Source organism: Balaenoptera ricei, chromosome 6 (assembly GCF_028023285.1).
Source record: "Balaenoptera ricei isolate mBalRic1 chromosome 6, mBalRic1.hap2, whole genome shotgun sequence".
Lineage (NCBI taxonomy): Eukaryota > Metazoa > Chordata > Mammalia > Artiodactyla > Balaenopteridae > Balaenoptera > Balaenoptera ricei.
Genome location: NC_082644.1, coordinates 2883264 through 2907013, shown reverse-complemented (window position 1 = coordinate 2907013; position 23750 = coordinate 2883264). Strand labels below are relative to the sequence as shown.

General features: G+C 39.6%; 1 protein-coding gene across 7 annotated transcripts in view; it reads left to right on the top strand.

Moving 5' to 3' along the window:
• NEK1 (NIMA related kinase 1) overlaps nt 1–23750 on the top strand; it is a 224020-nt gene that overhangs the window by 78194 nt on the left and 122076 nt on the right. For 5 of the 7 annotated variants that reach the window (XM_059926733.1, XM_059926735.1, XM_059926737.1 and 2 more), the window contains exons 12-16: nt 8154–8213; nt 8448–8507; nt 8602–8649; nt 9135–9209; nt 14585–14748. In XM_059926733.1, coding sequence (XP_059782716.1) covers nt 8154–8213; nt 8448–8507; nt 8602–8649; nt 9135–9209; nt 14585–14748 — 407 coding nt within the window. Of the gene's footprint in view, nt 1–8153; nt 8214–8447; nt 8508–8601; nt 8650–9134; nt 9210–14584; nt 14749–14827; nt 14960–23750 lie in introns of all 7 variants that reach the window. The other 2 variants (XM_059926738.1, XM_059926736.1) reach the window with 2 other exon arrangements.

The following is a 23750-nucleotide window of genomic DNA, read 5'->3' as shown; positions in this document are numbered from 1 at the left end:
CTTGGCGAGGACCTCAGGGAGCCCAGTTGGGTACGTCCAGGGGTCAGGTGTCTTCTTCCTCTGCCTCGGTTTTGGACTCCCTTGGTTACCTGCTCTTTTTAAACTTTTTATTCGCTTGAGTCCAAATATCACACTCTGCTGACCGTCCTCCTCCCTGCCTGCCTGCTCTTCTTCCCCCTGCGCAAGTTCCTCCTGCTGTCGCTGACCCCTGACGCTCAGGTGCTTCAGGACGCAGGCCGGGGCCACCTCCTTCCTGGACCGTCCTCGCTCTCTGGCAGCACCTGTAAACCGACACGTCTGCGTCTCGAGCCTGGACTCCTTTCCTGAACTCCAGACCCGTGCTGTCCTCGCATTTCTAACCGGGTGTCTGACGGGCATCCCAGCATGCGGGTGTGTAGGTCTGAACGCCAGGTCCCATGCCGTCCCCAGGCTCATCGTTCTTGTCTTGCCTCACGCTCCTGAAGTCCGCTGACGCCCCGTCACCGTCACATCCTGTCCACCGCCTGCAGAATCTGTTCTGTTCGCAGTCTGACTGCTGCTCACCGCTCTGTCAAACACTGGTCCAGGCCACCCCGCCCTCCCCGGCCTGGCCTCACTGCGCTCAGACCGGCGTCCTGCGTCTGTCCGCACACGGCAGCCTCAGTGCTGCTCTGATGGTGAAGGGTGATCCTTGCCCTTTCCTGCTCAAGAGGTGCCAGCAGCCTTTCCTCCCGCTCAGAGAAGGTGCCCTTGTTACCTCCGCAAGTCTCATCTCTGCTCCCTCCTTGCTAGTCTCCGTCCAGCAGCGCTCGTGAAACCTTGCTGTCCTCGGACATGCCGAGCACTCACCTGCAGGAGAGCACTTGCACTTGCTCCTCTCTTCTCCTGGAGGACTGTCTCTCTCTTGCATAGTTTTCTTCCTTCCTTCCTTCCGGGCTGTGCTCGCAACTCTATGGATAGAAGCGCCATCCACCCTTCTGGCCCACCCCCACAGCTCCGTCTGCTTTTTCCTCCGCTGTTTTTCTTGCATGTGCTTGTTTCCAGCCTCCTCCGTGGAGGTGTGAATCTGTGAGAGCAGGGGTGATGTTGTTCACTGGTGCCTGAACCCGTGGGGCCCCCAGTAAACACTGACTGGATAAGTGAGTGAGGAGTGGATTAGAGAGCACTAACTTAGAGTTTGTCAAGTCACTCAAGTGTTAATTCTTTAAAAGAATGTATAACACCCAAAAGTTGTTAGTAAAACTCTGTGCAGAAGCCATTTTGTTACCGTTCTTAGCAAATTGATAACTATTAGAAAAACAAAACCAAGAGAGAAAAATGATAATGACCAACTCCTGAGCACACTGGGATGTGTCTGTACTCCGTAAGGTCACAGGAGGAAAAAAAATAGACTCAATAGCTATTTTCTTCAGTTAGAAAGACAAGTAGTCTGCTGAGATTATTATCGATAGTTGTACTGAAGAGACTAAAAATTAAGATGATCCCTTTAACTTTCTCTTGTAACCCAAATACATACTTGGGTGGACTTGTAGAAGGTCATTTGTCTTACCTCTGGGCCAAGTGTTCACCTGACCAAGTGGAGAGATCAGAGCGCTTGGTGAGGCTGGACTGAAGATGTAGCAGGTGGTCCTCGCCCTTGGGCGGGATCGTAGCCAAGTGTTTATTCTTTCGCATGGCTGGTCAAATCAGACAGTATGTTGGTGTTCTTAATGTTTCCCTCATTTTCAGTTAGCATGTATTCAGTACGCAAGAGCAGCACGCTGTGGTGTTCTCAGGTTCCAGTTAATAATGTCCTGAATCGCAGATACCATCCCATCAAATAGTCGGTGACAGGTACGTGATTCAGGCGATAGCTATAAGAGTTCTGGAGTTCAGGCAAGGTTGTTGCCCTGAAGTTTTTAGGCATTTGGCATGATCTTCTAGACCAGACCAATGAGAACTAAATAATAATTAGCACATGAAATAATCATGCAGCTTATTTAAACAACATTTCACGACAGATTTCTTTGCACAACAGTGTGAATGTACTTAATGCCACATAATTGTACACTAAAAAATGGTTAAAATCGTAAAGTTTTTTTAGTTAAAGTATAGTTGATCTATCATATTGTGTTAGTTTCAGGTGTACAGCATAGTGATTCAGTATATTGGGGGGGAAGATTATATTCCATTATAGGTTATTACAAGATATTGGATATTAATTTCCTGTGCTATACAGTAAATCCGTGGTGCTTATCTGTTTTATATATAGTAGTTTTTATTTGTTAATCCTGTACTCCTAATTTGTCCCTCTCCCTTTTGGTAACCATGAGTTTGTTTTCTGTGTCTGTGAGTCTATTTCTGTTTTACATATACATTCATTTGTATTATATTTTAGATTCCACATATAAGTGATATCCTATAGTATTTGTCTTTGTCTGACTTATTTCACTTAGCATAATAATCTCTAGGTCCATCCATGTTGCTGCAAATGGCAAATTTCATTCTTTTTTATGGCTGAATAGTATTCCATTGTATATATGTACCACATCTTCTTAAGCCAGTCGTCTGTTGATGGGCACTTGGGTTGTTTCCATGTCTTGGCTATTGTGAATAGTGCTGCAGTGAACATTGGGGTGCATGTTTCTTTTCGAATTAGAGTTTCTGGTTTTTCTGGATATATACCCAGGAGTGGGGTTGCTGGATCATATGGTAGCTTTATTTTTAGTTTTTTAAGGAACTTCCATACTGTTTTCTAAAATGGTAAATTTTATATGTGTTTTACCACGATGAAAACAAATTAGAAAAAATTTGAGGTAAATAAAAACTAAATAAAAATAAGAGAAACGACACATGCGTGAAGTTTTTCAAACCTAACAATGAAAAGAATTAAAGGAAAAAAACTAAATATCTCAATTATTTTAAATGTGATTTTTTTAAATAAGTTTTTTTTTTTTGGTTTTTATATGACTCATATATTTTTTTAAAGATGTATTTTGTCCCCAGAAAATCTGAAGCATCTTTTAGATTCAAATTCGTAATGCCTCTTGGAATTTTAAATTTAACATTCTATCAAGCTTGAAAAGGAGAAGTTTATAAGGAAAACCATAACCCCTTACTGATAGTGCCTGTCTCTTTTTTTAAAAATTTTTTTGGCTGCACTGGGTCTTAGTTGCTGCGCGGGCTTTCTCTAGTTGCGGGGAGCAGGGGCTACTCTTGGTTGCGGTGTGCGGGCTTCTCACTGCAGTGGCTCCTCGTTGTGGAGCACGGGCTCTAGGCGTATGGGCTTCAGTAGTTGTGGTGCACGGGCTCAGTAGTTGTGGCTCACAGGCTCTAGAACACAGGCTCAGTAGTAGTGGTACATGGGCTCAGTAGTTGTGGCTCACGGGCTCTAGAATGCAGGCTCAGTAGTTGTGGCGCGTGGGCTTAGTTGCTCCGTGGCATGTGAGATCTTCCCAGACCAGGGATTGAACTCGTATCCCCTGCATTGGCAGGCGGATTCTTAACCACTGCACCACCAGGGAAGTCCTGTCTGTCTCTTTTTAACTGCAGAAAATTAAGCTAATACACATTAAGTTTTTATTACTCAGCATATCATAAAAATATCTGCATGTCATAAAAACCTTCTTTGCTCCAGTTCCTATTAATAATCACAGCTGTTTTCTAAAAGGCTTCAGTTAAAACAAAGGAGTGGTTATGAAGCCACCAGAGGGAGCTCCGTGAATGTGTTTCAGTATTTTGGTTCTGACTTTAGCAAAGAAACAAAACAACACTTTTCTTTTAGTATGGATGTTTTATGTTACCATATTTTTCTCTTCTGTGTAGAAATAGTGTTCTGAAAATACTTGTGTGATCTCAGAGGAACAGCTTGGCATTTTTATTTCACAAATATTTGAGTATCTTATATGTGAGGCAATCTGGAGGACCAAAACATGAATATAACTCTTGCTTTCATGTGACTTACCCAAGAGTACGTAGGTGTCTTAGTTAAACATTCTCTTGTTGCACACGGTTGTGTAATCTGGTTTAAAGCTGGTCATGTTTAGTGAGATGCTGTATCACTCACGTTAATATTTTTAAGTTGTTGGGTGTCGTGGTTCACAAATGTGGAGACCAGTGCTAGACCTGCTACATACGGGTTCACCTGTGGAACTTGTCAAAATGTAGAACGCAAGGCTCTGTGTCCAGAAATTATAATTCAGCAACTCTTGGGGATATGTGTTTTTTGAAAATAGCTTTATCAAGATATAACTCACATACTGTACAACTCATCCCTTTAAAGTTTGGAATTAAATGGTTTCTAATGAATTTGCAAGAGTTGTGCAACCATCCCCACAATCGACTTTAGAACATTTTCATTGCCTCCCCACAAAATCCTTTTCCCATTAGCATTCACTCCCCGTTCTTCCCCAACTCTTAGCCCTGGGCAGCTGCTAATCTTCTTTTGTCTCTGTATAGATTTGCTTGTGCTGGACATTTCATGTAAATGGAGTCATACTGTACGTGGTCTTTTGTGACTGGCTTCTTTTGCTTAGTATAGTGTTTTCAAGGTTGTAGCATGTATCCATGTTGTAGCATGTTTCAGTACTTCATTCCTGTTTATTGGCAAGTAATACTCTTTTGTATGGAAGGAATATGTATTTTTACAAAGCTCCTGGGTAGCATTCCCCACTAGTTTAAATTCTATATATATATATATATATATAAAACATACTTTGAAATTTAACTTTGTGATTGTAATGCGATAAAAAACATTATATACAACTGTTTTTTCCTTGTACTTCAGTAATAGTGCCCCCAGAACGCTCTCTTGACTATTTTAAAAGAGGGGGTTGCTATCTATTAGTGGTGGCCAAACCATTTAGTGGGTGAAGAGCAGGGACTTTTTTTTAAAGTAATAGAACGGAAAGTAACAGACTCAGCTACACATAGTAAAAGTATTTTATGGAACTTGGGGGTGTGTGTGTGTGTGTGTGTGTGTGTGTGTGTGTATCTTAATTGGGCCTGGATGTGAAATATATTTCTTAGTGTGGGTTGCTTTTACAAAAAGTTTGAAAGCTACTCTTCTTTAAATATTTCAGTATTACTGTCATCTCACTAACCCTAATGTCTTTCCTGGAGTGAGGTGGTGAGATACATGGTTCAGCTTAAGTGAAAGTTGAATTGAAATAACTAGCCAGCGTTAGGTTAGGAGTTAGGATCTAGTAATACAGTGAGGAGGAGATGGGATGGTTCCGGGAACCTACTGCTTGGGTCATTTTGTCAGGGAGTGAACTTGCTATTTAGTTAGTCATGGTGTGAGGTTTTGTTTTGGTTTTTTTGGGGGGGGGGGGGGCGCTGCACCGCGCGGCTTGCGAGATGTTAGTTCCCCGACCAGGGATCGAACCCATGCCCCCTGCAGTGGAAGTGCCGAGTCTTAACCACTGGACTTGCCAGGGAAGTCCCTGGTACGAGACTTAATACCACTTATCACATTGGTGATGTAGCTTTGAGTTAAAACATGCTGTATCAATAAAATGGATTTGGTTTATGATGGTCATTTAATTAAAATGCCAAAACACAGTATAAGAGAATCATTATTCTCATTTTAACAGTTTATCAACCCATTTGATGATGTTACATATTCTAAATATTATCATTTTATTGTGCTCAAATTAAATAATGTATTCATTAAAATAAGTTAGTTGCATTTCCTAAGGAAGAAATTATGTTTAAATTATGTATCATGTTGCTTTCTAAAGTAAGCAGAAACTTTAAATATCTTTTTGAATTTTTTTTTTTTAGTGAAAGGAAACTTTTGGTGCCTTTCTAGTTCTTTTTTATGTGTTGTGAGCTATATAATATCTTAACAGTAATATATTTCTGGAATTAATTATATTAATTTCATATTGATGGTGGGTCATATTTATTTTGTAATATTCTGAATTTGCATTTAGAATTTTAGTGCTTATCCGTTATGGTCATTTTACAAAATTTAGGAAGTTGAAGCAATAAGTGGTATATGAGAGTAATTTCATAACATTGACTTTTGCCAAAATACAGCTGCTATTGAAATGGAATTTTTAGTGGAGACACTTTAATGATATAATCAAATGCTGAATTATTTTAATAATAATGTAAATGACCACTGAAATATTTTTTTTTAAAGTAGCATTTGCTTTCCTTTGAGTTGAAACCCAACATAGGTAAATAATTTTGTACAGTGTTTCTTTTTATATTCATTTTTTCCTAAGGTAGCTGAAAAATTTAAAATTGGTTCATGATAAATAACTAGAGTTTCCTGTAAATACTTTTAATCTTTTTTGGTATATAGAATTGTATTTTGAACGGTTTGAAAAACTGATCATACAGTAGGCTTAACATTGCTCACAAAATTAAGTAGCTAGCCCAGGATAAAAAAAGAAAGAAATCCATGGGTCAGTTATACTTAGGAGCACACATGCAGAAATCCTAAAAGAAGTTTTTCAAAAACTCAAATCATTTATCAAAAGAATGATTTAAGAATTATTAAATAGGACACATTTCGGGATGCAAGGATGGTTCAACAGTAGGAAACTGGTTAATTTCACTTCATTAGTAAGTTGAGAAAATCATACATAAATGATCTCAGTAGATAGTGAAAGTTCAGTAGAATTTAACACTTTAAAAAAAAAAAAAACTTCTTTGGTTGTATACATTAAACATGTACAACTTTTTGTATGTCCATCGTACCTCAATAAAATGGTTTTTAAAAAAGATCCAGTGACCTCCCTGGTGGCGCAGTGGTTAAGAATACACCTCTCAATGCAGGAGACACAGGTTTCAGCCCTGGTCCAGGAAGATCCCACATGCTGTGGAGCAACTAAGCCCATGTGCCACAACTACTGAGCCTGCGCTCTAGAGCGCATGCACCACAACTACTGAACCCACATGCCACAACCACTGAAGCCCGCGTGCCTAGAGCCCGTGCTCCACAAGAGGAGAAGCCACCTCAAGGAGAAGCCCGTGCACCGCAACGACGAGTAGCTCCTGCTCGCCTCAACTAAAGAAAGCCCGCGCGCAGCAACGAAGACCCAACGCAGCCATAAATAAATAAATAAATAAATTTTAAAAATCCAAATTTCTTTCATTCAAGAAATAGAGGGGAAAGTTCTTAACATGACACAGTTATATATACTAGAAACCCATGTCAGGCATTATACATAATACTGAAAAATTGGAAGCATTTACATTAAAGTTAGGAGCAAAACAAGGATGTTTGCAATGATTGCTATTATTTAATGTTATTCCAAAGCCTAGCTAATGTAATTAAAAAGAGAAAGAAATAAGAAACATAAATACTGGGAGAGAAGAGAAAACAGACATTTACAGATGATATGATTCCCTATGTGGAAAATCCTAGTGAAGCAGCAGAACACTATTAATGAATTCAGTAAAGTGGCCTGATAGAAGTTCAGCATGCAAAAATGAATAATCAGAAAAGGAAATGGAGAGACATAGTGACAGACTCCCTCAAATACTTTATTTTATTTTATTTTTTTTGAATTTTATTTATTTTATTTATTTTTAAAGGTGTAGGCTTATTTATTTATTTATTTTGACCTGGGTGGTAGTTACTGGCTGTTTCCTTTATTTTTGCTAACCTCTGTGTATGTCCTTTATCTGCTTTTTTATAGGTGACTTTATTTTTATTTATTTAAAAAAATTTTTTTAATTAATTAATTTATTTTATTTATTTATTTTTGGCTGCATTGTGTCTTCATTGCTGTGCGTGGGCTTTCTCTGATTGCTGCGTGTGGGCTTTCTCTAATCGCTGTGAGCGGGGGCTACTCTTTGTTGCGGTGTGCAGGCTTCTCATTGCGGTGGCTTCTCTTGTTGCGGAGCACAGGCTCTAGGCGCGTTGGCTTCAATAGTTGTGGCACGCGGGCTCAGTAGCTGTGGCTTGCGGGCTCTAGAGCACAGGCTCAGTAGTTGTGGTGCACGGGCTTAGTTTCTCCGCGGGCATGTGGGATCTTCCTGGACCAGGGATCGAACCCATGTCCCCTGCGTTGGCAGGCAGATTCTTAACCACTGCACCACCAGGGAAGCCCCAGGGATAGTATATTTTGAAAGACAGTTATGCCAGTATTGGCTTTACATTTTTTCCTGTTTTAAATTTCCATGCATTTGAATTTTTCAAAATCCTTATCTAATTTGTAGTTTTACTTTTTGTCCAGGCCCATCAAAGTCCAGTGAAGAAAGTGAATCCTGGAGAAGAAAGGAGGAAACTGTTTGAGGTATAAAGACATCTGTCTGCTTATTTTAAAGCTTTGTAAAAATAATTATAAAAAAAGAAACAAATCTTATAAAACCTCCAAACCTTTCCTCCTTATTTCTTTCAAATACCTGTAACTTATTTCTGTTTTTTAACCTCCCTGGGCATACATCTACCATTGGTATGCTAGCTTTACTGATGAAACTAGAAGAAGTAGTATTTATTATTGATAAAAAATGGTCTTTTTTTATTTAAGGAACCAGCAAGGAAGAGAAGGCTGGAATTGAATGAAAAAGAGAGGAAACAGAAGGATCAGGTAGTTATTTCGCTCTTACTTTTTTCCCGTGCCAAGTTGGAGAGGATAATCGTTTGAAGAGCTCTGAAGAGTTTGTCTTTAACACTTGTTACAGATTGGTTTGATGACGGCTGAACAGACGAGACGGCGAGAAAAGGAGAGGGTAAGAGGGCGGTCCGCGTCCCCGGCGCGCTGCGCTGCCTCCCGCACACGCGCCTTTTGGTTTCCCGGCTGCGTTGGGTCCCCGTTGCTGCACACAGGTCCTCTCTAGCTGCGGCAAGCGGGGGCCACGCCTCGCCGCAGTGCACTTGCTTCCCATCGCGGTAGCCTGTCCCGCTGCGGAGCACGGGCTCTAGGCCTGCGGGCTCGGTACTTGTGGCTCGCAGGCTCTAGAGCGCAGGCTCAGTAGCTGTGGCGCACGGGCTCAGCCGCTCTGCGGCACGCGGGATCCTCCCGGACCAGGGCTCAAACCCGCGTCCCCTGCATCGGCAGGAGGACTCCCAACCACTGCGCCACCAGGGAAGTCCCCACCACCCTTTTTTTTTTAAAGGGATACACTGATTCCATTTTATTTCTAAATGTATTTCATGTACTTTATACTAAATATTTGAAATGGTGTTTTGTTTTTTTGTTTCTTTTCCCCAAAAGTTGGAGAAAATAAATAGGGCCAGGGAACAAGGATGGAGAAACGTGCTGAGTGCTGGTGGAAGCGGTGAAATGAAGGTAGGCCTTTGGTGCCAGTGCACTTACACTACTGCTTTTCCTCCAGTTTCCCCCTGCTCTTGATAAGGTGTACAACTGGCTTTTTGGGGGGATACACTTACTTTTTACGAGAGTTCTTCAGCGTCTGTTATGACTCCTTAGTTTTCCTGCACGTATTTGGTATGTAATTTGTACTGATAACTAATATGTGACACTGTTAAAATTGCATAAAAAGTTTGCTGTGAAGGCTGTGATACGCCATTCCTGCCTGAGGCGTCTTTTTAGAATCAAATAGTTTGTCTCCACTCTGCCTAAAGTCCTCCTGTAGCTTCACGCAGACCTGAAGATTCCGTTTTCAGAAGACCCGTACTAAGCGGGCCCTGCCCGTCTCTCCGCGCTCATACTGGTCCCGCCGCGCAGCGCTGTGCGCTCTAGTCGTGCTGCGCTAAGGACCGTACTGCGGTTTCCCCCTGTGTGTGGCCTGCTGGAGCTACGTCCTGACACTCGTGTTTCTCTTTACCTGAAAGCACCCTCCGTCCCTCCTCACTCTCACTCCTACCTCCAGCCATTTACCTAGGTAACCAGTGACCTAACCAGCCATTTACCTATGTAGGTTAATTCAGACGTTTCCTTTGGGCAGATCCACACTGTACAACCTTGGGCAAGTTACTTAACTTTTCTGAGCCTTAATTTCTTCATTTAAAAAAAGAAAGAAAGGAAGGAAGGAAGGAGGGAAGGAAGGAAATTTCAAGAGCAGTGTCCGAGCTTGGCCTGCAAGGACTCACCTGTTAAGCTCCTTTTCCTTTCCTTGCTCTGCCAGTCTGAATCTTGCGTTTCTTCTTTTGCCCTCATAGCATCCTTTACATGCCGAATTCTAAGGTGGTCCCCAAATTCCTGACTCCAGGGGTCAGGCCTGATGTTATCCCTCCACTGGAGCGTGGGGGAACCTGTGAACAGGGTGTGTCGCAGCCCCTTGGTCAGGCTGTGTTGTATGGCCCTGCTGATGAGGTAGCCACTCCTGTGGTCACGTCACTATTTTATAAGCCTCCCTCATAGCAGCCTGGAAGGGAGAAGGTCAGAGAGACAGCTTCTGCTGGCCTGGGAAAAAGCATGCATTCATGTGGCAGGGAAGCACAGGTGTCCTCTGGGAGCTGATAGTGGTCTCTGACCAACAGCTAGCAAGAATGTAGTGACCTTAGCCGTGACAGCCACAAGGGAGTGAATTCTGCCAGGAACCAATGAGCTTGGAAGAGGATCCTGAGCCTCAGATGAGGGTGGCAGCCCTGGCTGACACCTTGATTTCTGCCTGGTGAGACCCCGAGCAGAGGACCCTGCTAACCATGCCCAGACCCCTGAGACCACAAATGGGTCTGTCTTAAGCTACTGAGTTTGTGGTACTTCATGACACAGCAATAAAAAATGAATACGTACTATTATTCGTCTGTATTACCAGTTTTAATTTGTATCATCCAATCAACTGTTACTTAAGGTCTTTAAACTGTGAATTCGCCTGACCATGCTCAATAAACTTGGTATTTAGGTTCCCAGTAGATATTTAAGTTGAAATGATTACCATTCTTACTTGTTTCTTTTTCCCCGAAAGATATGATTTGAGTAAAAATTTATCTGTTTATGTAGGCATACATGTTCTGCCCTGGCTTTCTTGGTTTGTATTTCAGTGTCTTGAGATGACACATTTTTCGTATCACATATCAATAACCCAGTAGGAGTCACTTTTTCTAATTCTGTATTAATATAGACTTATACAGTTTTTAGTAATACAATTTTATCTTTAAAATTGTACTTTACTATTTTTGTACTGTACTATCCAATTTACTGTGAAATTGAACTTTTAACCTCCTGAGTGATAAGGAATGACTCAGACAGAATTTGGCCCATTCTAAAATAACTAACTCCATATCTTATAGGATTAGACAGTAAAATCTTACCAAAGTGCAGGCCCTCAGATCTTGTCAAGCATTTTATATCAGTCCATGATTAGTGTTGAGAATTTGATTATTTTTTCTTCTCCCTTTGCGTATATCTTCTTTATGCAGTAAAGCACTTTTTTCCCCTATGATGTCTAAAGCCATATTTAATCCTAAAGTCCAGTTTTATCAATGTTTGATTATAGTTTCTCAACAGTGTGAGATACTATGTGCTTAATAGGTTTCTGCTTTGCTTCATAAACTTCTATACTGCTTTCTGTGAGGATTAATAAAACAATTTATTTTCCATGACGTAAAGCAAAGTCTATGTTAGTTTCTGTACTTATTCCCCATGAGGTTTGAAATATTTAACTTCTTCAGCTGTTTGATTTCTGTACAGTTGATAAGGACCTGGAAGCTCAGTAAAAATGTGAATCAAATTAAGGAGATTCCCCAAAATAAAGATAAAACAAAAACTAAACATTAAGGGAAATATTTCAAAGTTAATATTCTATTATTATATACTTCTAAATACCAAAACATGCACAGTATAAATAACCTACTGTCCTTGATTACTCAGTATCTGCAAAATCTGGGACTTTTTGCTTTATCCATTTTTTCTTTTTTTTTTTTTTGATTCTTCTGATAGGTATTTTTTTCTTCTTTAAAATTGTAGTTGATTTTCAATGCTTTATCCATTTTTGATGTATCTCTTATGAAAGTGTGTTTTTAGAAAAATTATGAAATATTCCACATATATAGTTTGATTATATAGATAACCATTATATATGAGTGTATCTGTTGTTTGACAATATATTGGAATGCTACTCAGCATTGAAAAGGAATAGCCTATTAATACATGCAACAACATGGGTCAATCAAAAGCATACTGAGTGAAAGAAGCCGGGCACAAGAGTACATATTGTATGAATCCATTTATATGAAATGATAAGAAAAGGCAAATCCAATTTCTGTGACAGAGAGCAGATCAGTGTTTGCTGGAAGGAGGGGGTGTTGGCTGCAAAGGAACATGAGGGACCTTTTGGGGTGATGGATACGCTTTCGATTGTGGTAGTGGTTCCAAGAGTGTCTGTATTTGTCAGAACATCAACCTGCGCTTATAATTGGTGAATAAAGTCATGTTTAAAAGATCCTATTGCTTCAGTATTCTAGTACAGTGTTCTCAGCATTATTTTGAGTATAGGTATCTTCAGAGATATGTACATACATTTGATTTTGCTAAAGAGAAACCTTAGAACACTCAAACTTAAGATGATATTAGTGCCAGACTAAACTCGAGGAACCAGTCTCATAGGAGGTATGACCACCTTTTACCAGAATTGTGATTCTGATAATCTTGCCCTGAGATGCACATTTTGAAAATGTATATAAAAATCACCTTGATGGAGTTTCCTGCCTAATGAGGTATCTTCCCTATTTCTAGCAACTTTAATCTCTTGCTATTCAAGCATCTTGAATCAGTTTTCTATTTTTATCTTGAGCTGATTTTTTAAAAAACAGGCTTTCTTATAATACTGTACGCAATTCTTGCGTCAAGATGTTAACACAAGTTTTACCTCATTGGGTGCACTGAAATGCCTTTTATTTGGTTCTCGTATTTTCCTTAGCCAGACTTCTTGCTCAGGATGTCGTCACCTGGAAGCTCTTCTCCCTTTCCTGGCAGTGTTCTGGCTTCTGCTCTCATCCGCGTTTGAGCGCTGCCCCTCCACTTGAGTCACGTCACTTTGTCTTCCTTTTGGTGCTGCTGGCCTCTGCCTTTGAGGTTCCTATTTCCTCTTTGCAGTGCAGTTCTTGCCCCCTGACCTCTGCAACATTCTACACTTACTCAACTCTCATCCTGACATCTCTGTTTTCTGTGAGTTTTCCATGCGCTTGGGTGCGTGTGTTCTGAGGCTGCGTCCTATGCCTTTGCCTTCATCCTTTGTTATTTCAGCAGAGAACCGACAGCTCCCTTCACCATTGACTTCTTCTCTGATTGCCTTTCTTTGCTCGCAGGCTTCTTGGCTTCTTGGCTTGGTATCAGTGCAGCAAGCCTTCTAATTAGTTCCTCTACTTTGTTCTCTCTCTTATTCTTGCTTATCATGCGTAATTTGACTTACTGACCTTTTTTTTTAACTTTATTTATTTGTTTGTTTATTTTTGGCTGCGTTGGGTCTTCGTTGCTGCACACGGGCTTTCTCTAGTTGTGGTGAGCGGAGGCTACTCTTCGTTGCGGTGCGCAGGCTTCTCATTGCAGTGGCTTTTCTTGTTGCGGAGCACGGGCTCTAGGAGTGCGGGCTTCGGTAGTTGTGGCTCGCGGGCTCTAGAGTGCAGGCTCAGTAGTTGTGGTGCACAGGCCTAGTTGCTCCGTAGCACATGGGATCTTCCTGGACCAGGGCTCGAACCCTTGTCCCCTGCATTGGCAGGCGGATTCTTAACCACTGCACCACCAGGGAAGTCCCACCGACCTTCTTAGAAACTCTTAGTGCACTTTCCTGCTAGAAAATGTATGTATGCTTTCTATTGTTTATTCTATGAACTCGCACACCCAGGCTGAGGGCAGTTACCTGTGATGACCTTTTAGGACCAAATATAACACTCCCTATCTGCCTTCTTTCTAGTTAACTTCTTACGTCTTCCTGCGTCCTTTTTCCCCCTACTGCCGACACCTAAACATATACCTCCAGTGCTTATTTTTACTTTGTTTTACTTTAATACCATGGTTCATATTTAATCATTTACTCTTTCTTTGTTACATTGCTTTCAAGGCTGGGTTGAATAATATTTTTCTCCAGTGATTTTTTTTTTTTGGAATTTTTATTTCTCATAATTTTTTTTTTTTCTATTTTGTAAATTTGCTCAGTATTTACTACTTTAGAGTGTGCCTATTGCCACTCATTTACTACAGGAAATGAAATGTTTTTCAAGCTTTATACTTTGTTTCCCAGTGTGTTTGTCAACTGCTTAAGGATAGGTACGTTGTTTTGCTGCTTTTATTTACACCTAGAGTATGTTTCAGTGGTGTTTATATCACCATTGCTTGTTGAATTGGATTTGGGGTATGTTAAGTGCCGTATGTTTTCGTTAGGTGTAATTTTGAGTGTTACAAAAGCAGTCTCTGTTTTATTTATAAGCTATGCATATTTAAACTTAATAGGATGGGATCACATGAAATGTATACTAGAAACTTGTTTCAAAACTTGTTAATTAAGACCAAGTTTTTTCATAGTTACATAAATTTAGTGACAGTTTATATTTTAGTTTGTTACATTGAATTAAGCTTTATTGTTAGTAACAAAGTATACTAGTTTTTGATTGCTAATGGTTATAATATAGTAGGAAAACATGTTAAATTAGGTAATTGCTTTTTAAGAGTCAAGTGTTGAAATTTACTTTTTTCTTTTGAGGGTAGTACAGACCTAAGGTCTTGTGAGACAAGCATGTGAGAGCTCTTTATTTGATTCCTAGGCTCCCCTTTTTGGCAGTGGAGGGGCTGTGGCTCCATCATCTTTTTCTTCTCGAGGACAGTATGAACATTACCACGCCATTTTTGATCAAATGCAGCAACAAAGAGCAGAAGATAATGAAGCTAAGTGGAAAGGAGAAATACGTGGCCGAAGGCTTCCAGAAAGGTATGGCGTGTTCCGCAGAAGTTGCTTGTGCTTTGCTTTAGAGAAAGTAATGGAAGTCATGGTGCATATTTATTGGCAGAGGAATCCCACCTGGAGCACATCCAGGATTTCCCAAGGGGGCTGCAGGTCATCACCCTTCCTCTGATGCCGATGCTCTTAGAAAAACTTGGAAAAGAGTGAAGACCGTGTCTAAACAAGCCGGTATAAACAGGTTGGACTGTGATGATCCATAAACTCGCCCTTGCATGTGAACTTGTCCTGTCACGTACGGCCTACACCGACACCTTCTGGGTGTCTTCTCCATTATACATACAATACTTTTTGCCTTCTGGATGCAGTCGTTTTCTTATGTGCGAATTTGGCCCTTGATTACATGTGGGAAACATGTAGCTCTTCAGCCTAATTTTTGTAGCTTATATATGTTATAGGCTGAACATACTATTTAAAGGAACATGTGATAACTTTGAACCAACATATGGTTGTAATAACTTTATCCACTTGCTTTAAATAAGTCAGAATATATTTAAAATGGAATTACATTCTATGCAGAACTCCAAGACATGCTTTTGGGTCTTCCTTTTCCTCATTACTTAGAACCCCACTTTTCTCTTTGTTGTTTTCTCTTCATGTTCATCTCTGATTGATGGCTCACTGTGATCCTGTTCATTGGGTTTTTTTCTTTTCTTCCATTAATTAATTTAATATGGTTGCAGTCAATAGTTTTAATTTGCATAGTTCCTTTTTTTAAAGTATGCATATGTGTTTTTTTAGATCTTCCCATTTCTTCCATAAAAACGTTCCAGTTAAGGAAGAGCAGATATCATTTTGTGAAAATTTAATTTGTCATTTTACAGAGAATACTTTTGAGTGTGATAAAACTCTTTATGGCTCTCCCAATTATAAAAGATTATTAAAAGGTAGCTGAGCAGAGGTAAATAATTGAGGTGAATATAAATTAACATTATGAATTATGTACAGTAGCCTAAAGTGTTAAGCTAACTGTAAATACTTCCCATTTTTGAGAAAAGAGGGCCACAGACTTCCACATATGCATGTTTTTTATGAAATGGTAAAGAAGATTTTTGCATGGGGTTTTATCCTCTGGTATTATTGACCTTTCTACTATATAATTTGTATGACTTTTTTTTGTTTAATTTTAATCAGATCTCCTAAAATAAATGTGTATAGTATTAAGAAAATAGGGAAAACTATGTTTTGCTTCTTCACACTGTTCATCTTCCATAAGGTTTCTTGGTTCTTCACAGTTGGAGTGACGAGTACTGGACTAGTTTGGTCCATTTCTATCAGGCTCCCATATAACCTTGAAGTGTTCACATAGATTTACACTTGAGTTTCATATTGTCTTCAACGGCTGTGTATCTCAGTTACTTCTTCCACTAGAACACAGCTTCCATTAAGTCTTTGTTTGAACATCAGATATAGTTTCAATATTTTAATTTTCAGCTTTTAAGTCATTTGTGATTGTGAGATCATTTACCATTTCCTTTCTGCTAACTTTGGGGGGCTTAGTAGTACTCAAACATATAGCATACCTTTTCTTATGTTGCTTTGAACTTATTATTGATGATGGATATTATTTATTGCCTACTTATTATATACCAAGTTATATTTACTCATCACAGCATCCCTTTGAATTAGATATCACCCTTTTAATAAGATGAAGAAATTAGGACCTGCAGAGATTTAAAACCTGTGTATGATCAGGCCGCTAGTAAGCGGTGGTGGTAGGATTTAAACTAAGTCCGTCTGAGTGTAGAGTTCAGCTCCTCGAGCACCATTGTAAGGACTTCGCAGCTTCTTGAGATACTACTAGTGAACAGGCAGAACAGTTATTGGTTTAGTTGGTTATAAAATTTTAAAATTTTGGGTATTTTAAAGATTAAACATGATACCAAATACCGAATGAACTTTCATATATATTCATTGAATTTATTTTGGTTTTATCTGAGGATGTAGAAAATGGAAGAATTGGTAGCAAACTGGAGATCATCAAGTATCATATAATTTTCAAAAGTCAGATTCTATAAACTAGACTAGTTTTTTTCATGTTCATCCCAGGCAAGATTAAAAGTAGAGCCTGCAAACATCTTAAAAGGAAGCAGTCATCACTGCAATGCAGCATAAATTCACAGAGAATGGATTTTGTCAGATACAGCCTTTATTTCTTCTTAGGGTTGTAGGCTAGAGCTCTAGTTCTCAAACTGTGTGCTGAGGCAACTGGGAGCATCACAGTGCCTTGGATATTTTACAGTTGTGAGGGAAACGTAACTACATCTGTTGGACAAAGTGTAGACCATACTGTTAAGCAGTTTTGACCTAACTATTTAATGAATGGGACTGCTAGGTATTTCTGTTGGCCTTAGAGGCATTGTGAAAAAGTTACTTAGATACCTAGTAGGGTATATAAACTTCAGCAAGATACTGTTGCCAGGGTGTCTCAGTGTAGACATGGTGAAGAAATATAAGTAAAACTTGTTAGGTGGATTAGTCATTGGTTAAAGAATTATATTCAGAGGATGCTGGTTAATATTTTGATGTCCAAATTAAAAAAGTTTTAGAAGTGTGTCCTCCTGTAACTAATCTCCATTTTTAAAGAGGACATAGAAAAAACATTCAAAGGATATAGTCATATTTCCAGAAGACATAAAGTAGAAAGAAATAGTAGATATGTTGTATGATTGATCAGGAAACAAAATAATCTCAGTAGACCATAGCTACAACTAACTTGATTTAGAGAAAACTTAATGGGAATTTGATGTAGTTTTGAGTCTGAAAAATTATCTGACCAAATAAATATACCCTTGGAAAAGGTTTGTAAATAGCATACACTAAAAAGTTGAACTAATGACCTTTCATTGCCTCTTGGATCAAATTGCAGCCCCTGAATGGCCTGCAGGTCTCTTGGAGGCCTGCGTGCTTCCATGGCCTTGTCTTCTGCTCTTCGTTTCCAGAGCTCTGGGAGCGCAGACTTAAAGGACGTGGTTTCCTCGTCCTTGTTCCGGTGTACCTGCTACTCCCTCGGCCTACATTTCTGCCTGCTTAATTCCTGCTTACTCTTCTGGCCTTGGTTTAGGTTGACAGGCACTTACTAGGTCTATAAAATGAAAAATAAAATAAAATTGGAGACCTGATTGAGGACTTCCAACTTTTAATTTGCCAAGTAAGCTCATTTAAAAAAAAGTTTCTCAGCCCTACTTCCATCCTTTGGTAAAAGAATGAACATTTTAATGTGAAAAAAGTAGGGTGACACAATCTTACAATACAGATTATCCTTTGGGATTAAATAAATTTGGATTTGTGAAAATTATATTAGTCATTTCTTTATGTTGTTGACAACTGTTGAAAACTTAGTGATGAGTGACCACCGGCTAGGGGACGTACCCAGGCTGATCGATCACCATGCTCTTCCGAGCCTCAGCTGGCTGTGGTCTGGGCGGCTGCTCTCACATCCCGCCGTGGGCCTCCACGTGAGGCCTGAGCTGTGAGCCGGACAGCCCCCTCGGTTGCTGCTCGGATGGCTCCTCGGGGAGCTTCTCGGGCACCCCCATCACTGTCGCCATCGTTACCACTGTGCCTCTACCGCTGTCCTCATCCTAGGGCTTTTATGTGTAACGTTAGTATAACCAGCTTTCACACAACTCTGCCTTGGTCAGCAAGCCATTCTGTCTCGTGAGGGCAGCTTTACAGCTCTTTCTTCTTTCAGTATGTTCGTTTTACAGTTTAATATTAAGAAGTCAAATTTATTTATTTTATTTTCAGATCCTGCTAAGGTATACACTCCAGCAGGTTAAATTAAGGAAAGAAGCAAGTTTAATCGTGTTGACAAATCAGCCAGTTTAAACATATTTGAAGGATTTGCTTCTCCTGCAAACTCCTTGTGAATGAAAAAGAAAAATAATAAAAAGCTTTCAAACTAGTATAATTATAGGGCTTCCCTGGTGGTGCAGTGGTTGAGAGTCTGCCTGCCGATGCAGGGGACATGGGTTCGAGCCCTGGTCCGGGAAGATCCCACATGCCGCGGAGCAACTAAGCCCGTGCGCCACAACTACTGAGCCTGCGCGTCTGGAGCCTGTGCTCCGCAGCAAGAGAGGCCGCAACCGTGAGAGGCCCGTGCACCGCGATGAAGAGTAGCCCCCGCTTGTCACAACTAAAGAAAGCCCTCGCACAGAAACGAAGACCCAACATAGCCAAAAATTTAAAAAAATTAAAAAAATTTTTTTTAAATTTAAAATAACAAAACCAAAAAACTAGTATAATTATATATTGCTGTAAGAATAAAAATGCCCTGATCTTTTGTAGCTAGTAATCATTGGTAAGAGAAGAATTCAACTACTGTGTGTGTGATATGCTCCTAACTTCATACTTGCTAATACCCACTGTCTCATATTTACATATGTATTGTAATCCTTTTCCACTGTCGTAGATCAATAACTTTTCCTACTCCGTCACACTTAAGTGTTGTCTTTTTTTTAACATTTTAAAATTTATTGGTATAAAGTATTCCATACTGAAAGCAACAAATGAACAGGAGTCTGTTTCTCCAACTGTGTGGACACACAAGTGCCATTAACAATGAAGCAAGCTGTATATCGAGCCTGGAGAATTCAATGGGTCTGCCCTCTCAATCAGTACTTTCATTTTAATGTCATTCATATCCAGGAATTACCAATGCACCTTGGTACAAGGACTCATTTGTTTGCAATCTGGTGTGATATGAAATTATTCTAAGACAACCTATCTTTTAATATTCGGTACACATTTTTTCTTTAATTTTTATTTATTTATTTTAACATCTTTATTGGAGTATAGTTGCTTTACATTGTTATGTTAGTTGCTGCTGTATAACAAAGTGAGTCAGCTATACGTATACATATATCCCCATATCCCCTCCCTCTTGCGTCTCCCTCCCACCCTCCTTACCCCACCCCTCTAGGTGGTCACAAAGTACCGAGCTGATGTGCTATGCGGCTGCTTCCCACTAGCTATCTGTTTTACGTTTGGTAGTGTGTATATGCCCATGCCACTCTCTCACTTCGTCCCAGCTTACCCTTCCCCTTCCCCATGTCCTCAAGTCCATTCTCTACATCTGCATCTTTATTCCCGTCCTGCCCCTAGGTTCTTCAGAACCATTTTCTTTTTAAGATTCCATGTATATGTGTTAGCATACGGTATTTGTTTTTCTCTTTTTGACCCATCTCCTAGAGAAATGGAAATAAAGACAAAAATAAATAAATGGGACCTAATGAAACTTAAAACCTTTTGCACAGCAAAGGAAACCATAAACAAGACGAAAAGACAACACTCAGAATGGGAGAAAATATTTGCAAACGAAGCAACTGACAAAGGATTAATCTCCAAAATATACAAGCAGCTCATGCAGCTCAATATCAAAAAAAACAAACAACGCAATCCAAAAATGGGCAGAAGACCTAAAGAGACATTTCTCCAAAGAAGATATACAGATTGCCAACAAACACATGAAAGGATGCTCAACATCACTAATCATTAGAGAAATGCAAATCAAAACTACAATGAGGTATCACCTCACACCGGTCAGAATGGCCATCATCAAAAAATCTACAAACAATAAATGCTGGAGAGGGTGTGGAGAAAAGGGAACCCTCTTGCACTGTTGGTGGGAATGTAAATTGATACAGCCACTATGGAGAACAGTATGGAGGTTCCTTAAAAAAACTAAAAATAGAACTACCATACGACCCAGCAATCCCACTACTGGGCATATACCCTGAGAAAACCATAATTCAAAAAGTGTCATGTACTGTAATGTTCATTAAGTGTCGTCTTTGCATGCCAGTGTTTTGCTTTATTCAAAGGCATTTATTTATTTATTTATTTTTCTTCCTTTAACCCTCAAGTTCCATTTTAATGCTGCTTCCTTTGCTGAAGTCAAGAAAGCTCACATATTTCCTGATTTTAAAATACTGGCAGCTAACCATCCTGTCGTCCCCCTTTCACTTAGGATTCTCAGCCAAATGTTCAGACCTCTTTTTTCTCTCCCTTTCGCGCAAGGAAAAAGAAAACCTGAAGGAAAGTCGCAGGTGGCTTTTTTGTCGTGTTTTTCTGCTTACCCAGGTGATGTAGGGTAGCCTTGGAAACATTGGACGGTGTCGGCGGGCGTTAGAAACAGGAGGAGAAGTCACTGCTCCTCCTGCAAGGCACTCACTGTGAAGACTGTGGCCTGTTTTCCTGCATCTTTTCTTCATAGTTCTTTCTCTATAGTTAGAGGAGATCAAATCACGCACAAAGTTTTATCTGCTGGGGCTTCTTTTTTTTTTTTTTTTGGTATCTGTTTTTATTTAACATTTTTACCATAAAAATTTTCCCGTGCTAAAAATTATTTTCATGGGATTTTTGATGTCTGTATTTGATTCCAGTGCTGTTAGCTACAGTTTATATAGCAGATCCTCTAATATAATACATTGTAATTTTTCACCTTTTTGAACACTGTTTTGAACATATTTTTTATTTCTCATTATTTCTGTAGAATACAATCTTAGAAGGGTAATTCCTGGATTAAAGGAGTTGCTCTGTTATGTTCTTTATGAAGGCTCTAGAAAGAAATATTACTAAATTTATTGAATTTATGAAATTAAATTTAACTAAATTTATTAACTAAATACTACTAATTGTCTTTCTACAGAAGCTGTGCCAATTTATGCTGAGTCTAACAGTATATGATTGTGCCCATTTTATTGCCCCCTGACTAGTACCATTTAGGAGCTAAAGAAGTTTTTGAAAAATATAAAATTTTAAATTAAAATAATGGAGGAAGTGAAGTTTTCACTATATTCACTACTGGTCACACAACAGAATATTGACAAAGCGTGTGCCCATGAGGATGGTGATGATGAGGATGATGATAGTGACATAAACATAGGAGCTGCTGCTGGGTTGTGTACTCTGTCCCAAGACCACCGCGGAGGGATTTACATGCCTCGCCGGTCCCCGCTACCTGTGGATTGTGTGCTTGTGGATTTGCCTGCTTGCTAAAATTCATGTGTAGCCGCACATCAGCACTCCCAGTCCCTTCACCGTTGTTCCTGGGCATGTGCAGAGCCCCAGGGACTTTGAGTTGCCCAGTGCGCAAGTCCCAGCTGAGCGGGAGCAAGGCCAGCTCTGCTTTCCTGTTTCAGCGCTCATGAACAAATGTACTTTCATAGTCTGCTCAGCTGCATTTTCTGCATTTTGGGGCATTTTGTTGGTGATTTCATTGCTTAAAATGGCCCTCATGCCTTGTGCTGAAGTGCTGTCTGGTGTTCATAAGTGCAGGAAGGCTGTGGTGTTCCTCATGGAGGAAATATTTGTATCAGAGAAGCTTCATTGAGGAGTGAGTTACAGTGTTGTTGGCCGAGAGTTCAGTGTTAATGAATGGACCGTGTAATAAGGTGTCTTTAAACAGAAACACACATAAAACGAGGTTGTATATTAATCCATTGGCGAAAATGTTGTAGCAAGAGGCTGTCAGGAGCCTAACCCTGTAATTCTCCTCGGGGTAATCATTCAGTATGCGCTAATTCATATTCACGGTGACTTTATACAACGTAACTACCAGGAATAATGAGAGTTGATTATTATTAGCTCATCTAGTCATCACCAGTGCTACAAGGCACATATTATTATTCCTAGTTTTATAGATTAAGCAATTGATATATGATAAATGACTGTATAAATAACTAATTTCTTGAAGGCCGCATAACTTTATTAGTAAAACCGGGAGTTGAAGTTGGACAGTTTGGTGCCAAAGATGACTCACTTAACTTTTGTGCCATATTGACTTTACTAAGGCTTGAAACATTTTATGAGGAAAATTAGAGAAGCTGGGAAAATTTTGCTACCATTAAAGAAAGCATGCTTAAAGGAACAAGTTCAGAAGAATTGGGTGGCTTGTCTTGTAGAAGAGGAATTAGATTTCTTTGTATTTCCACATCGTAGAAGTACGGTGAAAAGAAGCAGATTTCCATCCATTATGAGGTGTGTTTAGTGGATGGGCTGTTGTGGGATTTAATCAGTGCTCTCAAACTGAAAGTATTAAACTAGGGGTTTGAATGACCATGTGTCAGGGATATTTAGATGGGAATATGAGAATACTTTATTCAGCAAGAAGTTGCATTAGTTAATACTCAGGGTCGCCTCCAATTTGAATATTATGATTTTTTTAAAATTTTAACATCTTTATTGGAGTATAACTGCTTTACAATGGTGTGTTAGTTTCTGCTGTAAAACAAAGTGAATCAGCTATACGTATACATATATCCCCATATCTCCTCCCTCTTGCGTCTCCCTCCCATCCTCCCCATCCCACCCCTCTAGGTGGTCACAAAGCACTGAGCTGATCTTCCTGCGCTATGCAGCTGCTTCCCTGTTCTTTTGTTGAACTTTTTAGCACCATTGGCATTATAGAGCATTTTCTCCACACTGTCATAACTTCCGGTTTTTATAATTTGTTATTGTCATATGTAGTCAGTTCCTTTCCCTGATTCAAACCAAATCAGCAAACTGAAATCTATAGTCATCTAAGACTCATTCAGATGATCTTTTCCTCATATTTTAGATAGCCCATATTTGCTTCTTACTTTTTCATGGTGTTAATTATTTTTCTTCTTCCGTTTTTATCAGTAGCTCTGGCTAGTCCAACTTTGCTTTTTATATCCATGTCTTGATAACACACCTCAGTTAGCTTTTTTTTTTAAAGACTTTAACTTTTTACAGCAGTTTAGCTTCACCACAAAACTGAGGGAGACGGTACAGAGATTTCCCACATGCTGTCCCTATACCCGTTGTCAGCGTCCCCCACCAGAGTGGTATGTTTGTTACAACTGGTGAGCTTATATCCAGTTAGCTTTTAACATTAGAACCTCAATCACGTGAGACCATCTTATGAAACCATTGAGTGCCTCTAAACATTTGTATTTTATTGAGCTTTTACTTTTCCAAGTCTTTTCCTCTGTATTGCTTCATTT